Here is a 22,764-nt window from a genome sequence, read left to right as displayed (position 1 = left end):
CCTAGATTCTGAGAGTACCACTGCCTGAGGGCTCTTCATAGAGTCATGGAAGTCTGGACACCTAAGGTGTCTTCAGAACTCACCTATGACCGCTGTCACCACCATCTCTGCCTTTATATTTTAAAGGTTCGAATGAAATCTCACTCTACTCCAGATCTAAGATTGTATTTGAATTCTTTCCCCCGGCTGTTTCTCATTTCAAACCAGTATGGTCATTCAACGGAAAGCAACCCGATGAAAACTTGAGGGTTGTTTTCTATCCAGGAGAAACAGATGCTTCTCAGGCATCAGTAGAAGCGGTTTCAGTGTTATTTGCACAGATGGGCTTTTGCATTGGCGCTTCCTGTGGGAACAGCTCTTCATGTAATAGGACCTAGCTTTCAAATAACGCACAGAGCGGTCGATAATCTCATGAAAGTACGGTCAATGCAGTGGGCACCTGGAACCAATCTGAGGCTTCTCTTTTAGGACACAAAGTACTATATTGCTGGATTTTAAAATACTTTCGTTTTATAGGGCACATAGAGGAGATTTTTTTTGGTATATTTTAATGTTAGTTCAAAGAATTCCTTTTGGATTTTGCCCTGTGTTCATAAAGTAAAAGGAGAGATGCTTTTGTGGAGCTTTGGTTCGGAGGATGTCACGTTAAGACAGCCAATGTGAAGAGACAAGGGTCACGGGATGGAAAGTCTAACCAGTGCTCACCTGGATTGAGGATTGGACAGGTGCAGCCTCTGTTAGTCCAGGACTCTGGATACAGTGTTCTCTTGCCTCGTAAGATCTTCAGTTTGGTAGAGTGTAAGACTTTCTTTATCTTCACGTTGACCTCCGCGTGGGAGCCTTTATCGTGAGCTGATAAAATCTTGATTTTTAACACTGTAATGACATCATTCCAAATGTAAAAACAAAGCATACAGATTTCATGTTTTCTCTTAAAATTGAAACTACTTGAATAGTCATTTCCAAGTATTATGGAAGGGCGAATTGATAAAAATCAGGATACAGAAATCTGCTCTTAAAATCACAAGGTTCATTCACGTTGCAGTGACTTAATCTCACTTATATTTTATTTTCTATTTACTGGGAAATTTCAACCTTTGCCCGCTCCAATATTATGACACTGGGAAGACATTAACCATTAAATACTGCAAATACAATTTTAAGCAGACTCAGCTGAGCCAGGCATGGTGGCACACACCCTAATGTCAGCACTCGGAGAAGCAGAGGCAAGCAGCTCTCTATGAGTTCAAGGCCAGCCTAGTCTACAGAGTGAGTTTCAGGACAGCCAAGGCTATACAGAATAAATAGGAAGAAATAAATACAGAGAGAGAATAAATAGGAAGTAGAACTATTGTCCTGGCTTTTATTTAGATTCTGATTATATTATACTTCTTCGGTTGACTGTGTATGATATTATGACAGAGAAAAAAATGCCTTGGTAGAGTATATTTGATATCACTTTACAGAGGTTATGTAACATTATTGATTATTCACTGTTCTTCGGAGTATAATCCAAGCTGACTAGATGAGGTAAACTCTCCTCCTACTTGCTTGAAGGACTGTAGTATTCTTTTCATTTGATTTACTTTAAGATTTATTTATTTTAACTTTATGTGTATGAGTATTTGCCTGCATGTATGTATGTGCACCGCATGTGTGCCTTGTGCCCAGGGAAGCCAGAAGAGGGGATCAGATCCCACCTTGAGCTAAAGTAGCAGACAGTTGTAAGTTACTATGTGCAAACTGAGAACTGAACCCTGGTCCTCTGGAAGACTAGCGAGTGTTCTCAACTGCTGAACTTTCTCTCCAGACCCTTCTTTTAATTTTTAATAATTAAAAAATATTTCTATATTGAGACATAGTGATAGTACATATTTATGAAACCCTATGTGATATTTTAATATATGCATTGTAAAATGAAGAACAGAGTAAGTAGACCAGTTCAAACATTCATCATTCCTCTGTAATAAAAACACCTACAATCCAGCCCGCCCCTCTCTCTCCTGCAGTACACAGTCTTGTTAGGAGTTGGCTCTAATGCTTTATCTAGATTCTGCCCCCAAATCAAGGATCTGTGTGTCCAAATGCTGAAGGCCCCTGTCCCCAATTGGTTTTTGATTGATCAAAAAAGAGCCAATGGCCAATGGCTAGGCAGAGAGGAGGACGGGGACTTCTAGGTTTCCAGGAGAAGAAACACGGGGAAGTGAAAGAAAGTATCTTCTCAAAAAGAAGAAGGGAATAGTAAGGACCATGCCAGGAAGGAGCAGGAGGGAGTAACAGCCAAAAATGTAGGTACGAGAAGGAATACAGCCCCCAGAAAGGCTGCCCAGAAGCATCTTGGGCAGCAAAGATAAGGGGCTGCCCAGAAGAAGCCGGAGCAACCAGATAAAACTTAGATTTAAGAGGTGTTAAGTCAGGAATGCTACAGAGGAGAATGTACTGACTACGGGAGGTTTAGCAGTGGCCAGCTATCGGACTAGTCAAGGCATAGCAAAGTTAGCTGGCATGCGTGCATGCCTGTGTGTCCGTGTGTCTGTCTGTCTTTCATTTGTGAATTCAGAGAGGTCTCAGGCAGGCGAAGCATGTGTGCAACCCGCCAGGGGCCAAAACTGTTAACGAATTCACTGCTACGTAGTGTAACACACTATGATGACAGAGTCATTTAGAATGCGAAGATAGTAGTCATTATTTAGAGAAACTCTATTTTCCTTCTCCCATATTCTATATATTTTTTTTTGACATTTGAATGGTAGAAGACTATTTAGAGATATTGAGAAACATACCATGGTGAATTACCAATCTTTTGTTTTGTTGAGACAGATTTTCTCTGTGTAGCCCTGGCTGTCCTGGAACGTCACCTATAAACCAGGCTGGCCTCGAACACACAGAGATCCACATACTTCTTCCTCCCGAGTGCTGGGATTAAAGGCCTATGCCACCATTGATTTTAATGAACACCTCATAAACAGTCTTCATACCATTGCTCAAGCATCTGATACATTATGGAACTGCATCAACCAGGCATCTAGTTTCTTTAGAAACCTCTGTACACAAGAGAATACCCAAGCTTGGAGGACTTAGACTCACCATATGAGTACTTCATTCCACAGAAGGCCTTGGGGTTTCCTAACACCTGTTCCTTACATTCACATTTTCCTACAGGAAGCAAATGGAAAATTGTGTTATTGGGGGCGCAAATCTATGTAACAGTTTACTCCTTCACTGATTCATATAACACATAGAAGTATTACAGTCATGAAAACAATGTATTAGAAGGAAAGTCTCCTTCTAAATGCAAATTATCATCCAATAAAATACCGACCAGAGTAAAATATGGAAGATAAAATCAACAACAAATTCCAATGACAAAGTGATGGTTCAATAAATATAATCTAGTGTCAACACTCTATGTTAATAAAAACGAACAGCTAAAATGTAAACCTATAGAAAAGTAATTAAGTGTATCAAATATCCAGGTAATTAAAATATCAAGGAAAACCAAATATAATACTTGGCAGCCCACTGGAGGTAATTGGGTACCATATGACGTGCTAGGTAGGCATGGTGATATCCTTCAGAACACTTAAGTATGAGCAAGATACGACTCTTGCCTAAGGCTTGTAATTGGTAAGTCAAAGGGTGTGTATAAAAAGTGACGAAGTGGCCTATGATAGACGTCTAACATGCTCAGGAGGGAGGGTTTCTTCTTTGGAAAGAAAAGCCTTCATGGCTGAAGATCTAGGGATGGTAGATCTTTTTTTTGGGGTGGGGGGGGGTGTAGTTTCTTCCAACCGTTGAACTCATCTATGAGAACTGGAATGTGAGAGAACTGCCAGGCCCTGGAAAGATTTTCAAAACATCTTGGAACAAAAATGAACGCCACAAAAGTCAAGTTTTAAGGCTTTAGTAGCAATTCGCCTGTCTAGTTTGTTGCTCTAGGGGACGTAGAACGATAGCTCTCGGAAGGGAGAAGCCACCCAAATCAGACCTCAGTAAGAGCAACAATCAGTGGGGCACCTGAGATACTGGGAAACAGACCTAGATGGCAGAGTTGTTGGATAGTCTCTCTTCCAGCTTTGCCTCTGGAGCCATGCGTTTTATCATGCGTAGACTTAGTCATCACTAACGTATGGTGGTTTGGCCTCCGTAGTTTCACGTTCTTGAATGCTTGACCGTAGAGTGTGGCCTATCAGGAGGTGTGGCCTTATTGGAGGAGGCGTGGCCTTGTTGGAGGAAGTGCTTATTGGAGGAGGCGTGGCCTTGTTGGTGGAGGTGTGTTACTGTGTAGGCGGGCTTTGAGGCCTCCTCCTATGCTCAGGGTCCACCCAGTGTGGAAGACAGTCTCCTACTTGCTGCCTTCAGATTAAGATGCAGAACTCTCAACTCCTCTAGCATCATGTCTGCCTGCATGGTACCATGCTTCCCATCTTGATGATAATGGACTGAACCTCTGAAACTATAAGCCAGCCCCAGTTAAATGTTTCCCTCTCTAAGAGTTGCCTTGGTCAGGGTGTCTCTTTACAGCAATAAAACCCTAAGACAGGTGTAACACTTAGGTTCCAGAGACAGAGAAGATATTGGGTTGACTTCTAGGGTGACTAAGGATAGCTTCCTATAGCAAAATTGACTGACACTAACCCAGAAGTATCAGGAAAGAGGGATCTGGGCAGTCCAAAATGATTGGTGGTCTAGGATAAGGAGAATGGAGTCAATCAGAGAAGACCAACAAAACATCTGGGCAGAAACGCCAACCCTGTGAGAGTGGTGTAGAAAACTCTGGCACATCTGCTACAGCAACCCATGCGGCAGAAAAGAGCATGAGATTTGCAAGTGTAAGATCCCAAGTAGAATTAAATAGTGGGAAAGAGAAGCTTAAACAGCTTAAAGCTGTTGTGATTCGTGTATCATCCAAACACAGCAGAGGAACTCATTCGAAGTAGCGGTAAATGAATAGCCCACGGCCTTTGAAAGCTGCATTAAAACAGGGCGTGTGCTAGCTGCCATGCTGCCATAAAACCTAATGGCGCTAGGAGTGAATGGCTTACACCATTCCTCATGACAAAACTCTCTTGTTAGTCCTTTCGGGGGCACACACAAGTCTGTCATTTGAAGGTCTGTCTTTGGCTGCCTGACAATACCCTTTCTTCACACACTTTAGAGTTCAAGCATTAACATGCATTGGCCAAGCTGGGTTCTGTGGGGGAATTTATGTTGTTGTCTCAGCTACTCAGAAAGCTGAGCCCAAGGGACTATTTCCCAGGGGTTCACGCCCAGCCTGGGCAGATCATGAGAGCCAATCTCAGAGAACAATATTTTGCATTTGTCAGGATTTACGAAATCTGGAAATGGAAAAAGCCTGTTTGGTTACAGTAGGTGGCTGGAACGTTCTGAAAGATGAGCACTGCTCACAGTTTTCTGGTACTAGTTAAAGTCAGGTTTGTCATTCGGGAAGTCAGAGTTCACATCTGGTATTTTCTACCTCACAGATGGTAGGAATGGCAGATTAGAGGGCTGGGAGTGAGGTTAGCTGTAGAACTCTTTGCCTAGTGTGTACATGACTCAGGGTTTCGTCTCTGGCACTGAGGGAAGTGGGAGAAAGAGAAGGGGAAGGAAGAAGAGAGAGAGAGAGAGAGAGAGAGAGAGAGAGAGAGAGAGAGAGAGAGAGGCTGACTAAGTTTACTTTGTGAAAAACACCAATTTTTGGTATATTGCTTTATAGTTGAAAGCTTTTAATGGTGTTTACAATAGACAGGTAGGCAGCCTGATTGGAGGACGAATGGGCTTTTTAAGTGCTTAAGAAACTGGCTGTCACTTTTATTTAAAGAAGGGACCCAGGAGCACTGAGCTACATCCAAAGGGAATGTTGAAGCAGAGCTGTCTTCCTCCCTCAGGAACTCATCCAGATGGTTCCCAGAGGCTCCCTGGGGACATTCTAGGCCTGACAGCTGTGGGACCCTTTATGTGCTCACTGGGCATGCTGCCAGCTCCCTGATAACATGCACAATGGGCTTCGTGAATGTCCCGGAGTCCAAATGACCTGATTATTACAGATTTGGTCCAGCAAGCAGTTACAGATTAGAAGTCGTTGTTGTAGCAAAACAGAAGACAGCTTCCAGAGTGGCTAAAGTGATAAGGTACAGACTAAATACCACGAAGGCCAAAAATAATGATAAATATTTGCCTTCTTACTCAAATGCCTAAAGAGATAAATATGAGAGCAGCATTGTGCGCATCTGTAATTCCAGCACTCGGGAGGCAGAGACGGGTTCGTAGCCAACTTTGTCTCAAACACAAATAAGCAGATAAGACAGTCTCATCTATATTCCCTACCTTCTTTCTATTATGAGTTAAAATGAGACCATCAGGAAATTTATTATGATATTATGTTTAGTGAGACAAATGGAATGGCAAATAACACTGACTCTCAAATTTGGATTCATGGATTTTGTTGGTTTTGAGACAATGCCTCTCCATGTTGCCCTGATTATCCTGGAACTTGCTATGTAGACTAACCTGGTCTTGAACTCACAGAGATCCTCATGCCTCTGCCTCCAAAATGCTGGGGCTAAAGGCTTGTGTTATCATGTCTGGCTTGAATCATTAAAAAAAAATAAATCATACACCAAATTCTTGGTCTTGGGCTATAGGTTCCCTATGAAAATGTTAAAAGAATGTTTTCTTCATTATCTAAAATGTAGATTAAATTAAATGATAATTCTAAATGTCTCTGTATGTCTGAAAAGAATAAAATGTTTGGAAAATGTTATAGTCAAGTAATACAGTTTTGTAAATTCATACTCAGATACATTTGTATCTTTACTTACTTGTTTGTTTATCCGTATACATGTGTGCATTTTAGGGTATGCATGTGGGCTGCATGCGTGTGGTATAGGCTAGAGTGAATGCCAAGTATCTTCAGTTGTACTTTATTTCTTGACACAGAGTTCCTTTCCCTAAACTTGAAGCTTGCTAATTATAGCTAGATTGTCTGGCCAGCAAGCCCCAGTTGTCCTTTTGTCTGTCTGCCCATCTTTCCTTTACCCCAAGAGCTGGGATTAAAGGCCTGTGCCAAAATAGTTTTTGTTTATTTTTTTAATGCTTGCTCTGGGAAATTACTGGGTAACAGTTTCCTCCTAGATCAGGAAGTCCCTGAAACTGACCAGATTCACCAGGCCACTCCTTGCCAGAGTAAGCATAAACCTGAGACTGGCCCTCAGATGAGGAAGCTGGTGGAAAGAAAACTTTCAGATGAACAGAGTTGCCACAAAGACTCTCAGAGTAGAAAAGCTGCAGAAAGATCTGACCAGCTGGGCTGGAGAGATGGCTTAGTGGTCAAGAGCACTGATTGCTCTTCCAGAGGTCCTGAGTTCAATTCTCAGCACCCACATGGTGGCTCACAACCATCTGTAATGGGATCCGATGCCCTCTTCTAGTGGGTCTGAAGACAGCTACAGTTTACTCATATAAAATAAATAAATCTTTAAAAAGAAGATCTGACCAGCTGCTTGAAAGAAGAAGAAACCAGGTGAGCTGAAGGATAGACTCTGAAAAACCTGAACAGGACACTCTCCAACCGACACTCTCCAACCTGTTGAACTGCCTGCTGGCTGTGAAATGTAACCTAGGTGTCCCAGATTTTGTTTGTGAGCTGTCACTCATGCTGGGGTGGGCTTTGGTGATACAGATGTCTTTGAGTCATTTCTGCCTCTCTAAGTGATCCCTCACCCATTCCTGTAAGTAATCCCAATAAAATTCATTGGTTCACCTAGTCAGATGTTGGTGATATCCATACTTTGTTTGGTCTGTTTGAGTTTTCTTGGGTGAATAGTCTTGTATGTTGTGTTTCCCCAGGAAAAGTTTGTCACAGAACAGAGATCAAATTCAGATTCTTATGTTTGCTGTGCAAGCATTTATTGACTGAGTCATCTCCTTAGCCCCATCTTAGGTTTAAACACAGAGCCATGTTAGGAAAGGGAGAAAATAAACCAGATACAGGCTGTGTCAGAGACAGGAAACAACCTCTCTGTGTCAGAGATGATGGAGTGGGCAGAGTCGGGAAGTGGGGGCAGAGATCCTAGATCCTTTGGTTCTGATTTCAGACTCAGGTATCTGTCTGTGGTCAGGAGTTCAGACCTATGGGGGGAAGGGAACTAAAGATGGACCACCATGAGGCACTTTTTAAAGGTACAGAGTGGGATTCGGGTCTCCTTTATAATGAAAGGAAGTTTAAAAAATAAAACCACGGCCTTGATTTTTAGTTTGCAATTTGCAAAACTAGGTAAGTGGACAACACTGGAAGCTTTGAGTTTTTACTGTGATATTCTACATTTTTTCCCCTGCTATATATTTTAATATAAAATTATAGCATATAAATATACATTTATATAAAATAAATAACTAAATTTATATATAATAATACATAGATTTATGTATCATACAAAATTTATATATATCACATGTATAAAGTATAAATATATAAAATTATATATTAAATACAAATAAATATATAAAAATTATATATTTTTATATTAAAATATAGAATCATAAAAAAACAGCCCATTAAAATAATCCTCAACTATTTTTCACTTTCACATCTATGGGGACAGGCCATTCACTTATTAAAACTCAGAAGTAAAGAATGCCCCTCAGATTAAAAAAACTGTCCCCTGACTTGACACAATCACTACTGCTCGAGAGCAGACCTGGATATACAGTAGTGGCAGCCCTACGCATCTTACCTGAGTGTCGAAGTGCAGAAAATCCTTGTTCATCCTCCCACTCCCAGCTCGGTTCACTCTGATTGTGCAGAGAGTGAAAGGCAGGGACTTCGTGGTACCAGTCGACGTCAGCATTACTAACGGAACAGAACACAAAGGGCAAACTTACTGAGCGATGTCTTAGAAACCGAGTAAAAATGATTCTTGCCATAGAGACTCAGACCTTCCTATTTACCTAGTTACTTACCTTCACTTTCCAGCAACAGTGCTGTGTTAAGAGAGTACTTTGCAAAATAATTTATTTTGCAAAATGAATTAATTTCCCCCAAATTCACTAAAACAAAGTTTTAATTCTTCAAACTGAAAAAAAAATTTAAGTTATGTGCAGTTATGTGCACTGTACTTAATGGCATTCAGTCACCTCCCAATCTCCAAAAGCTTGGACTATTCAAAGACAAGAACAAGAGGCATGCACATTCACCTGCTGATGCAGTCTCCCGTGAGCGGGTCGCAGCTCCCTGCACAATCGCAAGGTCTGCAGCCGTAGTCTCCAAAGCCCCAGTATCCCACCATACACCTGTCACAGTGTGGGCCTGCCACCCCAGGCTTGCAAGGGCAGTCACCATTGCTGGGGTCACAGAAGGTCACTGAGCTGAAAGGAAGGATCGCCGATCCAACTGGGTGGCAGGAACATGCTACAACAGAGGAGACACGAGACCGATGAGCGTCTGTAGGTCACGTGTGTGGAGCTTACGCCTGGCAGGTGCTTTCACCTCCTCAAGTACCATGTTTTTGAGATGCATCCCTTAGCCAGCTGCTGTTTGCTTGGAGAACAAAAGTTTATTACACTACAGAGAAGCAAGATGTAATTAGAAAGCATGTCTGCTGCAAAAAGGACCTTAGAACGTATTCTAAAGTTGGGAGCATTAAATATAAACACCTTTTGGCTGAGGCGACAAGGACAAGCCAGTGAGGAAGGTAGAGAAGGAACATTTAGTGAGGGATGAATTACAAGCAGATGATGTTCTAGCCCAGTGGTCCTCAACCTTCCCAATGCTGTGACCCTTTAACACAGTTCCTCATGTTGTGGGGACCCCCAGCCATAACATCATTTTTGTTGCTACTCTATAACTGTAATTTTTCTACTGTTATGAATCATAACGTAGATATCAGTGTTTTCCGATGGTCTTAGGTGACCCCTATGGAAGGGCATTTGATCCTCGATGAGATCAAGACCCACAGGTTGAGAACCACCGTTCGAGAAGTCAATAAGGCTTTAAGAAAGCAGATGATGCCAACTGTCTGACACAGCTACTGCAGCGAAGATAAAGAAAGAGAATGGATTGTTAGGTTTAATAACATGAAGGCCTCCCTAGGAAGAGCTTCAGTTTAGTGGTACATGGGGGATGCAATGAAAGAGAACTCCAGAGAGAATCCAACTATGAGATCAGATAGCTCTTTTCAAAGCTAAAATTGGCTGAGCATGTGAAACTAAATGTGGATCTGTGTGCACGTGTGTGCGTGTGAACCAAGTGTGCATGTGAATTCTATATGAATTTGCTTATTTGGCTCATTATAAATTATAAACCTTGACCTCGCTTGGGTCCTCTAACTGATGCTCAATTTGATATCATCAGTTTCACCTGTTTTAAAGACAAAATACTCCCCACAGTGGCCTCGGCAAAACTTCCCTGGACTTTTCAATAGACCCTACCCTGTTGATCTGATGACTGTATTGACAAACTTGTCTGGGCAATCTGTCCAGCCCAGAATGTCTTCATACTCTCTCCATTGCCCCCTGCAAGAGTCAGAGGAGAAATGGTGGAAGAGATCATGGTTCACGCTCCTGCCCCCTCAGCTCTTGATTTGGAAGAAGCAGCTTACCTTTGCGGAGTCTTGGCTTCCCCACAATGCTGTCTACCTCTTCTGAAGGCCGGAGTTATTCTAGATGAACCCTTTTCAGCAAGGCGTGGAACACACAGTTTGCCCAGGGCAAACTTTCTGAAATTACTTTTCAACTAATGTCCAGATCTTACTTTCCCTTTAAGATCTTTAAATATTAGTTATCTTGACATTCAAATTTCCATTTGATGTTATTGTTCCAACTGTATGAGTTTTTAAAAAGATACCCAGCTTCTCATCTCAATTTCTGTGCCTGAGACCATGAAAATTAGACAAAGAAAATCTCAAGGCTGTGTGTGTGTGTATTATACATCATATACATACATATACACATATACGTATATATACATATATGTACTCATGTGACTGTGAGGATACATGTATCCTCATGTATGCAAAGCCATCACCGTGGAGTTTGAAATATAGTTTATTCATAGTAGATTAATTAATTGGGCAACAGAAATTCTTACAGAGGTATAGGATTCCCTAAAAAAAGCAAAATGATGCCAGACATAAAGGAATTTTTTTTGTAGGCATGTAAGGAAAACAGAAAAGTAGTGGATAAAAGCTCCCATCACTGTGACATACTAAAGCTCTATATAGGAGCACGGCGGAGAAGAAGGCAACATAGTGTGAGACAATCCCAAAGGGCTCACAAGGCTGTGGTTCTCAGGTGTGTGAGCTGGGTTTAAGGGAAAGAGAGTTTATATGTTGACAGGTGGGAGAGTTAGGCCCTTGCTCATCGGAACTCCCCTCGCTGGACATTTTAAGAACAATTAAAAAATTCCAATTGCAGCAAAAGCACAGAAAATTTACTATACTAATCATTTTTTTAAGGTGTACAGTTAACTTGAACTATTTCCATGGATTTAGTGGCTTAGGAAGTTTTCTATCAGGGTATGGTGATAGTTCACTTCTGGCAGACATGGAGATGGTTAGGGAGAGGAAAGCACAAGACTTGGCATGGACATGTAAGGGAGCATAGGAATGAAAGAAGAGTTTGGGGAGAGAAGTTCTGTTTGTGTGGGGTTGTTTTATGGGGGCAGGGTTCAGACAAGGTTTCTCTGTGTAGCCCTGGCTGTTCTGAAACTCACTCAGGCTGGACTTGAACTCAGAGATGTGCCTGCCTCTGCTCCCTGAGTGCTGGGATTAAAGGCCTGAGAAACCACTAGCTAGCTTTGTGTGTGTGTGTGTGTTTGTTTGTTTGTTTGTTTGTTTAAGGTAGAGAGTATTTGAGGCTAAGAACCCTGTGTAAGAGAAAGAACCATATAGAACAGCAACAAAATGATTTGTAAAGACCGTCTGGATGAGACAAAGCTGTCAAGGGGAAGCAGGTGTGGAGGAAGGTTTAAGCTTTCTAGCTTATAAAAAGGGGATGACATTGCTTTTGAAGACGAACAAGAGAAGACTGGGGTGTATAGAGCTACATGGGGATGGAGGCTGCGAAATAGGGAGAAAACATTAGCTCAGGGTTAGACATCTATGAGTGTTGATGCACTTGTGGGATATGCTAATAAATTGTAACAGACAGCTGGAAATAACCTGAGGGTACAGAGAAAAGTTGGAGGATCCCAAGAACAGTTTAAAGAGTGTCCAGGAGATGGGAGTTGAAGCCAAGAGAACATGGTGAGACCCCCAAAGGTACCCAGAGTGCGGGGACAGTCACAGGCACTACGTAGAGACCAGCCTTCCAATACAGACAGGTGAAGGAGTGATAAATTAGATTGCCAAGGATTAGATAGGGAGAAGAGGAGAAAAAAAAAAAGGAAAAGGAAAACCAGCTATGGAAAACACAGGCGGAGAAAGTTCCAAGCAGTTAACAGTGTCAAATACTGCAGAATGCACACGTCACATAGGATTGACGTTAGGCGGGGACCACTATCAGTCAGGAAGTCCCTGATGGTTTTCTGAGAATAGGAGTTGAAGATGTGGTGGCTGGCACGATCCTCCTTAGTGTTTTAACCAGTAAGCGTGAGATCAGCGTTCTCAAATAAACACTGGGTAGCATTTATGACACTTTAGTGTGTGTAACCCCCTCGCCGCACCCTTCCACACGCCTTCTTTGTTGGAGAGCTGTCACAAGGGCGTAATGTGGCTCCTTTGTCTGCAAAATGTATGCGTTATCTTCTTAGAGCGAACCTTCTATTTGTTCCGTTATTCATTTCCTGGAGAAGAATTGAGGGCATCGTTTCCAGAATTCCACACATCACTCGCGTCTACCTCAGACAGCATCTCCAGGTCACGCATTTGAGGTGGCAAGTGCTCAAGGCAAGTGTATAGCGATAGAGGACAACGGGTGGAAGTTGGCTCTCTGTTTCTACCGTGGAGGATCCAGGGACTGAACTCAGTCACCAGGCTTGGCAGCACTTTGAGTACTCTCACCAACGGAGCCACCCACCGCAGCAGTCCAAAGGCAGAACGCTTCAAACAGAGATAGAATGATATCCCTAAGAGAAGAGCAAGCTGTATCACCTCTCCACAGCCTTCTACACTTCCCCAGGCTTGGCACCCAAGGACCTATTCATGGTCCTATCTAAGGGGCAAGTCTTTAAGGAGTCAATTCTAATTCACACAACAGAGGTAATCGATCCTCTTTTTGAAATCTTCGGTTACTTTAAGGATAGTGTTTCTTCTTATAGCTTCGCCAGCAGTTTATTTTACATTATTTTATTAGTTTATTTACAGTGACGTTTTCCATTTTGTCTCTTCGTGAGGATCACATCTACCCCCTACAATGTTTCATTATACATTTCAGATAATAAAAAAAACCTCATTAAATTGAATTAAAATGCAATGACAAACACGCTCAGCAAATGGCAAAAGAGACAACTGTGTATTTGCACAAGGCAGTAGTCATCTATCTATCCATTCAGTCATTTAATGAACACGAAACATTAAACATTTAATGAACAGCTAGTATGTGCTAAGCAAGTACTAAGCAGACTGCTAGGGATCTAAGTTGAACTAGATAATCTTTGCCCTTTGAAGAGACAGTTTACGAGAATAATCATTCCAGAGCTGGTGAGATGGCCCACGGGGAAAATGTCAACGCGCAAACCTCATGGCATGAGTTTGATTCCTAGAACCGTGGTGGGATGAGAGAACCAACTCTTGAGAGAGTTCGTCCTCTGACTCCCCTCATAGGCATCAAGGTGCCCTCACGCATGCGCACACACACACACCATACCATATACACACGGTACTGGGGGTGACTCTAGCTGAGACTCCTAACAGCGAGGATATGGAGCCTAAAGTGACCCCCCCCCCCCCGAAGCCATGTGGGACTTCCAGTGGAGGGAGCAGAACATCAACCCACTCATAAAACCTTCAACCCAAAATCTTTCCTACCTACAAGATGTGCAGGGATAAGAACAGAGCAGAGATCGAGGAAACAACCAACCGATAACCGCCCCAACTGGAGACCCATCCCACGGGAGAGAGCCAATCCCTGATGCCATTAATGATACTCTGCTATGCTTGCAGCCAGGAACCTAATATAACTGTACTCTGAAAGGCTTCATCCAGCAGTGAATGGAAACAGATGCAGAGACCCTCAGCCAAACATCAGGTGGAACTCAGAGAGTCTTGTGGAAGAGTGAGGGACAGGATTGAGTGAGCCAGAGAGGTCTAGGATACCACAAGAAGACCTACCGAGTCAAGTAATCTGGGTCCATGAGGACTCAGGCGGAGACTGAACCACCAACCATAGAGCAGGCTGGGGCTGGACCTAGGCCCCGTACACATTAGTAGCAGATGTGCAACTTGGTCTTCATGTGGGTCCTCCAACAATTGGAGCAGGGGCTATCTCAGACTCTGTTGTCTGCCATTGGATCCCCTTCCCTTAACTGGACAGCTTGGTTCAACCTCAGTGGAAAAGGATGAGCTTAGTCCTGCTGAGATTTTATGTCCCAGGGTGGGGTGGTACCCAGGGGGGACTTGCCCTTCTCTGAGGAAAAGGAGAGGGGGTAGTGGGGGGAAGGGATTTGTGAGGGTGGGGCTGGGAAGAGAGGAGCGAAGGGGGCTCCTGTGATCACTATTTCTAAGGGTTTATCAGGATGATCAAAAGATGTTAATCTTTAAAACACTGAGTTTCTTGTGACGATAGTGTCATTTGAGTTGCATGCAGTTATGCATGTCTTTATTATGCAGTTATCCATGTCTTTATTATGCAGTTATGCATTGCAATGTCTTTATTAAGCTTCCTAAGGTTTTCAAGGGTTTGATTGATTATGAAGACCTTCCAGAACTCTGTCTATTAAGCTTCCTAAGGTTTCCAAGGGTTTGATTGATTATGAAGACCTTCCAGAACTCTGTCTTAAGATTGATTTACCTTTTGCTCTTTATTGCTGGGTTATATATATATATACTGTATGTATGTGTGGGTACAATGTGTGTGCACATATGATGGATGGATGCATTTTTTGGTGTTTTTTAAATATGGAAATATATTAACAACAGAACAATCAAGAGTCTTTCATTGGTCCAACCAGACAACTTCAGTTGACACTTTGGTTACAAATAGGCAATTTATGTGCACAATCACAGCAGATGATTTTGTTTAGGGAAACAAAACCAATAATATGAACACCCTCCTTGCCCAACTTCCATTTCCCCCTTTTTTTTTATTGTATATTTTATTTATTTACATTTCAGATGTCATCCCGTTTCCCCATTTCCCCTCCCTAGAAACCCCCTATCCCATCCCCCCTCCTCCCTTTTGCTTTTGTACCACTTTAATTACATGCAAGTAGTAAGCTCAGTTCTAGGTTGAGGAACTAGCAGTACAATAGATGCAAATAGTCAAGGAACAAGCAAGACCATAAACACAAATAAATAGTCAAAGAAAAAGCAAGACAATAAACAAAGTCTCATGAACGCTCCCATGGTTTCTAAGGGCTTATCAGGATGACCAAATTATCTGAGCCTACTTCCCTATCCTAGCCCAAAGTCACTTTCATGTCTGAGGCCTACTTCTTTGTTCTAGCCAAAGATTTAGATTCCTGCCTGAAGTTACTTCTTTGTTCTAGGGTATACGTATTGTTACGATGTGTAGGTGTATGCCTGTGATGGAACATGTGTAGAGGTCAGAGGATAGCTTTATATGGCCAGCTCTTTCCTTATGTGGATCAAGCGGAGGTCACAGGGCTAGCCCTGCAAATGACTTTTCCTGGTGAACTATCTTGCTGGTCCCCTGGTTTTATTACCTGATTTTAACTAATCAATGTAGAAAGTATACATACTATGGAACATGACTACACCAAGATAAAACATGTAGGAAACAGCACAGACATTACGCTAAATAAAACCATAAATGGAAGCATAAAACTAGGTGATTAAACCGGCAGTTGCTGTGTCGCTCGCTTAAATCATTTCGGTTTTTAACAGTGGCCACAGGAGATCGAGACCAAAGACAGGTGCTGTAGGTTCCCCACCCATGGGACCCCACTCACAGCTTTTTCAGAAATGGAAAAAGGAAAAAAAATAAAATAAAAGTCTGTCTAGGAGTTGACCTCTCAGTGGGACCTTACGTTTTAAAACTGATACACGAGTCAGGAATGGCCAGAGAAGAATGTGATTCTATCACGTGTGCTAATGGATTCCTGTCAATGTGACTTTTCACATAATAACAAGACAAAAATACCAGTGAGAAACTATGCAGAGCTAGCTGCAGGCAGAAGGCCCCAGCATCCTCCGCTGCGTGCCTTCTCAGACTGCAAAGAGGGCTTGCCTTGCAAACTCAGCTCCTGAAGCTTGACGGCTGTCAGTATTTGACACACAGAATCTGCATCTCTCTCTCTCTCTCTCTCTCTCTCTCTCTCTCTCTCTCTCTCTCTCTCCCTCCCTCCCTCTCTCACTCCCTCCCTCCTTCCTCCCTCTTCCCCCCGCCCCTCAATTTTTAGGAGGATTGGTGGTGGGCTTCGGAGAGGCTGCTTGTCGGTTATGATGCAGTTCTCTGTTCCTAGCATATATTTAATACTGATTATTCTTTTTTTCCTTTTTTTTTCATAGTTTTCTTTTAGTTTTTCAGGACAGGATTTCTCTGTGTAGCACTGGCTGTCTTCAAACTCACTCTTGACCAGGCTGTCCTTGAACTCATTGATATCCTTCTGCCTCTGCCTCCAGAGTGCTGGGATTAATGCCGTGCAACATCGCCACCTGGCTGGTTGTTCTTTTTAAATTCAGCTCAAGTATTGGCTTTTCCATGATGAAAGGCATTTATTTTATTTTTTACGCTTTTGTTACTATACATTCATAGTATATGCCTCAGGGCTGCATAAGTATATTATCACACAAGTGTATAATGTACTTAGAGCACATTGTCCCTCCAGAACTCTCTCTTTCCCATCTCTTTTTCTTATCCCTCATTAATTCTTTATTTCTCTGGGAAGTTTCATGTCTAATTTAAAGTCATATGCACATATACTTTTATTTTGTGTCTAAATAAAATTTAGAAACTACACATGGAGAAGTGCTATATTTATCTTTCTGAGACTGTTGAACTTTGGACAGACAGAACGGTGCATGTCCTTGGCTTCTGCTTGTCATTAGACCTTAACCTCAATAGTGAAGATTATATAATATTTTCTAATTATTATTATCACTGTGTGCTGTGTGGGTGTGTACAACTTCCTGGAGTTGTTTTTTTTTTCCCTCCTACCTTTAAATGGCTTCCAGGCCTTTAATTTAGGCCACTGGGCTTGGCAGCAGGCATCTTTACCAGCCTAACCAGTTCACTGAGCCATAAGCATATTCTTATAATGCAAATGGTTTCTTTTTAGTAGTGCATTATTGATTGGGGGGTGTGCTCTCCTGGAAGAAAATCTAAAGTAATAGTACAAAAAGTTTAAGCTGAAGATGCCACAACAGGTTCCTTTTGAAAGCTGATTTTTTCCCCCCAGAGCTCAGGATTGAATCCAGGACCTTGTGCTTGCTAGGCAAGAACTCTACCACTGAGCTGTATCCCCAACCCCCATTCTCGTTAAGTGAGATACAAATTCTGTCTATAGTATATGTCTGTAGGAATACATCTAAAATGGGCATTGCCTCTTTAAAACGTTTCCAGGAAAAAGATAGGACATGCAGTTTCTCTGTAGGATTTTCTAACAGGAAGCACAGCTGTTCATGAAATAGCGGATTGACACATTTTCAAAGAACTTTGTGCATCCAAAGTTAAACATTTATTCTGGCTACAGGAGCTGACACTAGATACAGCTATTTGGAAATTTGCCTATAAGATCTCTCAGAAAAATGGAAAACAAGACAGAGGAAATATAATAAAGTTGGTAAGGGACAAACATAGGCATCAGCTTAGATGGGTTCAAATCCTGGCTGTGAGGGTTATTCCTTTATAAAATCCATTTCCTTGAGTCTCAATATTCTCATCAGTCAGTGACATGAACAATACTTACATCACAGGACAGCTTGAAAGTGGGTAGGATAGTGTGTGCTTTTAGCAATATGTTAGAAATTTGTGGTGCCAAATAATCAATAAATAACTGATATTATCTTCTGGTTAATGTATATTTTAAGATGCTCAATATCCATCCACCCATCCACCTCCCTGCCTGCTACCCATCTATCCTCCATCCTTCCACCACCTACCTGTATGCTCACTATCTACTGCCTTCCGTCTGTCTATCCATCCATCCATCTATCCACCTGTCCACCTACCCGTTTGCTCACTATCTGCCATCATTCATCCATCCTTCTGTCCATCCATCCATCCATCCATCCATCCATCCATCCACTCACCCACCTAACCACCCACACATCCATCCACTAACCCAGCTATAGACTCACACTTTCGACAGGGAGTTCCAGAACTTTCACATCAACAGGAACTGCTAGGAACCAGAGATATGAGGGAAAATATTGAATGAAAGGAAAGAAATGACCCAAGGCAGTGAGTGTTATGATCGAGTTGGTCCATAGTGTATGAGAATACAGAGGGAAAACCAGTAACGACCACATGGCACACACACACACACACACACACACACACACACACACACACACACATACGTTTTGTTTTTCGAGACAGGGTTTCTCTGTGTAGCCCTGGCTGTCCTGGAACTCACTCTGTAGACCAGGCTGGCCTCGAACTCAGAAATCCGCCTGTCTTTGCCTCCCAAGTGCTGGGATTAAAGGCGTGTGCCACCACCGCCCGGCGATATATTTTTTAAGGGGATAAACAATCCAACTGTCTTTCTAGTCAAGCCTCTCTACCTTGCCCTTGGGACGAATGTGGTGGCAACGTTGTAGCGTACCTTTGGTTAGAATTAAGTTCCTCTTTGGTTAGATGGTCCTTTCCTTGGATGAATACATTTACCTACCACTCACGAAGTAAATCAGTGTAGGAGGAAAAAGTAGGGTTGATTTATGGTCCGGCTTATAGAGAGTGAGCCTGTAATGAAATGTGGGACGGAGTCGAAGCTGCTCAGCTGCCTGAACTTAAGAAAACAAACGCCAGTAACAATAGCCAGGAACCCTGTGGTCACCTATTTTTTTGGATGATGGTGGTGGTGGCGATGGTGATGTTGTCCAAGGGAACCAAGGCTGCCTTGTCGCCCCCTTCCCACCTTTGGCGGAACTGCAGCCCCTGTTTGGGTGTCTTGCACTCTGAGACTGATCCTTGACACAAAGCTCGCCGTAGAAAGGCCACACAACGCTCTTTAGCGTTACCTGGTAGTTCCCTAATTTTTTGCTGCTCTGCTGGCAAGAGATACACCGAGAGCAAAATACCCTGAACGTATTTGTTCCCGATTTAGCGTTTCTAAAAACAGCACTCAAAGTTCAAGGCCCTCAGCTGGGAAAGAAGTGGCTGCTTGGGGACCTTTGGGGGTGGGGGGGTCGGGGCTGGGCTGTGACCACGCCCTCCTCAGGGCAGCGCCTCCCAGGCTCCCAGCATTGTTTTCTCCTGGAAAGGCCAAGGCCCTACCCAACTTCTTCTGATGGGGATTTTTTTTTAAATAGCTAAAGACCTTTCAGTAGCTGGTAGCTGCCTGCTGAGGCTCTTAGAGGGAGTGGGGACTTAAGGGGCATAATTTTGGGACGCAGTTCCAAGCAGAGAGGTGATAGTATAAGCTGTTACTAATGTATTAAGTGTGAAGTTAAAACAGTAGATGAAAGTCGCCTCCTATCTTTCTGAGGGCTGCTGTTTACTCCTTTCATTCCACAGCCGTTTCCTTTGATAGTAGCCGAACAGCTACAAAAACAACCAGTTTTGCTAGAGGATGAACAGCTATGAAACTAAAAAATAAGGGAAATGAATCTCTCACCCTGTGAAAGGCACTTTAGGAATGTTTTCCTAATGATCCCTGAAATGATAAATATATTTCCTTTAGTTGACAGCTACCTATAATATTCAATATACACGGCAGACGTACTGTTTTCAAACCAAATCATGCTGGAATAAGCTTAGTAAGTAATCCAAATTAACATTTGCCTTTAATTTACTGAAATTTACTCTCCCCTGAGTTAGCTGTCCCATGTGGCATAGGAAAATCCCTCACACACAAGAGATGCTTTTATTCAATGTCTTAGACAGTATATGGAAGGTAATTTAGTATATTTCCTATTCGCCTTTGGTAAAATGTTAAATGTATAATGTAAATAAATACTGACGTCATGGCCTTTATTTTTAGTTTGTGATGGTGGCTGATGCATTTGGTTTGTGTGTGTGCTTGTGTGTGTGTGTGTGTCTTTTTTTTTTTTTCCTGTTTACCAATTGTAACCATGCCAGTTTCTATTTATTCCTGGAGATATCTTAAGAGATCTTACATGGTTTAAAAAAAAAGAAAGAAAACAACTCTATAGTCTCAGTGTGTGACTTTTTAAACCAGAGAAAATATTTCTGAATATATAGATGGATTCAGTTTACTAGAAATCCAGATATGATTTTATGTATGTTGCTTGACTCTGAAGAATTTGGCTCTGTCATACACCACAGTTATTATTATTGTCCGGATCATGCTTTGAAAAGAAATACCACCTCCTCACCTTCCTGTATCCCCCAGTCTACTCACCAGCTAGCCAGTCACCTTGACAGGAGTGGGGCCATCTCTAACAAACTCTTTTCCTTGAGCGAGAAGCCCTATTTCTTACTAACAGCATGTGCCTCAGAGCTGTCCTCTGAATGGATATGGTGAGTCTGGGCTATATAATTTGTCATGGCATCTGTTTCCCTTCCTAGTACTTTGACAGCTTTTAGTTATACAATCACATGGTGAGACTTTCTGTTGGGGTATAGGCTCTTTTTTGTTGTCTATGGAGTGACCAGAATAGGCTTGGCACACGGCATGTATTAAGTAAGGTGAGTTTTTTTTCTTTTTAGAAACTCTTGTTTTTAAGATTTATTTTTATTTGTGGTGTGTGTGTGTGTGTGTGTGTGTGACGTGAGTGCTATGTGTGAAGTTGCCCACAGGGGCCAGAAGCGTGTATCAGATTTCCTGGAGCTGGAGTTCCAAGTGGTTGTGAGCAGGAATGTTTGTAGTAGGAAGCAGACTTTGGTTCTCTGGAAGAGTTCCAGTGCTCTTCATTGCTGAGCCATCTCCCCAGCCCCTAGGTTGGATTTTTGAAATGAATGGTTGTACTGGCTGGTTTTGTGTGTCAACTTGACACAAGCTGGAGTTATCACAGAGTACAGAGCCTCCCTTGAGGAAATGCCTCCATGAGATCCAGCTGTAAGGCATTTTCTCAATTAGTGATCAGGGGTGGGGCACAGAGGGCCCAGCCCACTGTGGGTGGCACCATCCCTAGGCTGGTGGGCCTGGGTTCTATAAGAAAGCAAGCTGAGCAAGCCAGGGGAAGCAATCCAGTAAGCAGCACCCCTCCCTGTGCTATGTATCAGCTCCTGCCTCCAGGTTCCTGCCCTGTGTGAGTTGTAGTCCTGACTCCCCTTGGTCATGAACAGCCATGTGGAAGTGTAAGTTGAATAAACTCTTTCCTCCGAAACTTGCTTCTTGGTCATGGTGTTTCGTTGCAGCAATAGAAACTCTGACTAAGACGATGGTGTTATCTAGTATCTGTTAATGACTGGCAGTCTCTGGTCCTTAGTAGTCTCTTACTGCCTCACAGTCATCTCTATGGAACAGTGTGAGGCCAAGAAGGTAAGAATGACATCATCCATTAAAGCCTAGGTCTGTAGCCAACCTACTTTGGCAACTCATCCATTGTTGAATGAATGAATGAATGAATGAATGAATGAACCTCTCTGTAAGCATGGAATGGTTTTCTGTTTTGGTAAAGCCTCCAAAGGACCATACTACTTCTTTTATAGGCTTTAGTGGTTTCCTAGCACTATTACATATAACACAGAGATACTAGAAACAGAAAGATACAGCAAACGAGGCCTGCCTGTAGAAAATTTACATGGCCAAGCACAGTCCATTGTGCTGAACCTCGTGGGCACAGCTCTTTCTTACATTTGATGCTTCACTTAGTTCAGTTCTGTTATTTATTATTTGTGATAAAAAAAAAATTACAACTCTGCTGGAGACATTCTCCACTCCAATAATGCCTTTCACTGGAAGCGATTTTTCCCACATTCATCTGAAATTCCTTTTCTTGCATGTAATTATCTCTAATTATTCCTCTTTGTTGTAGGGGCAATAACTTGTCTTAAGACTGCCGCTCTGCATGCCTCTACCCTTTTTGGGTATCTATAGACACTTTCGGTCTCCTCTCTGGTTATTCTGAATACGTTTACCTGTGCTCACACTTACACAGGTTCATTCCTGCCTTTCTCCTCCGGCTTGTTTCTTTTGGCCTGTCTGGAACTCTCACCACTTCTGTATTTTTTGTAGTAAGAGTCTTAGGACAGTGGTTTTCAATCTGTGGGCCTCAATTTCTTTGGAGGTGGAAGGACCCCTTTCACAGGGGTCACCTGTATATCATGTATTTACATTATGATTTATAACAGTAGCAAAATTACAGTTATGGAGTAGCAAGGGAAATGATTTTATGGTTGGAATCCACAACATGAGGAACTGTATTCAAGGGTCTCAGCACTAGGAAGGCTGAGAAGCACTGACTTAGGAGGATGGTAGTTCTTTAGATTCAAATTTCACCAGGCTGTTTATCAGGAAACAGAGCACTATTGTAACACCAAATGCTAGACTCCGAAAAAAAAAAAAAAGATCCTTTA

General features: G+C 42.4%; 1 protein-coding gene across 1 annotated transcript in view; it reads right to left on the bottom strand.

Moving 5' to 3' along the window:
* Ntn4 (netrin 4) overlaps window positions 1–22,764 on the bottom strand; it is a 112,037-nt gene that overhangs the window by 4,281 nt on the left and 84,992 nt on the right. Inside the window, exons 6-9 of the mRNA XM_028783049.1 lie at window positions 9,199–9,412; window positions 8,739–8,854; window positions 3,088–3,156; window positions 706–876 (exon numbers count right to left, since the gene is read on the bottom strand). Coding sequence (XP_028638882.1) covers window positions 706–876; window positions 3,088–3,156; window positions 8,739–8,854; window positions 9,199–9,412 — 570 coding nt within the window. The remainder of the gene's footprint in view (window positions 1–705; window positions 877–3,087; window positions 3,157–8,738; window positions 8,855–9,198; window positions 9,413–22,764) is intronic.

This window comes from Grammomys surdaster, unplaced genomic scaffold (assembly GCF_004785775.1).
Source record: "Grammomys surdaster isolate TR1022 unplaced genomic scaffold, NIH_TR_1.0 958, whole genome shotgun sequence".
Lineage (NCBI taxonomy): Eukaryota > Metazoa > Chordata > Mammalia > Rodentia > Muridae > Grammomys > Grammomys surdaster.
Note: the sequence above shows the minus strand (reverse complement) of the source record. Positions and strands in the feature narration are given on the sequence as shown.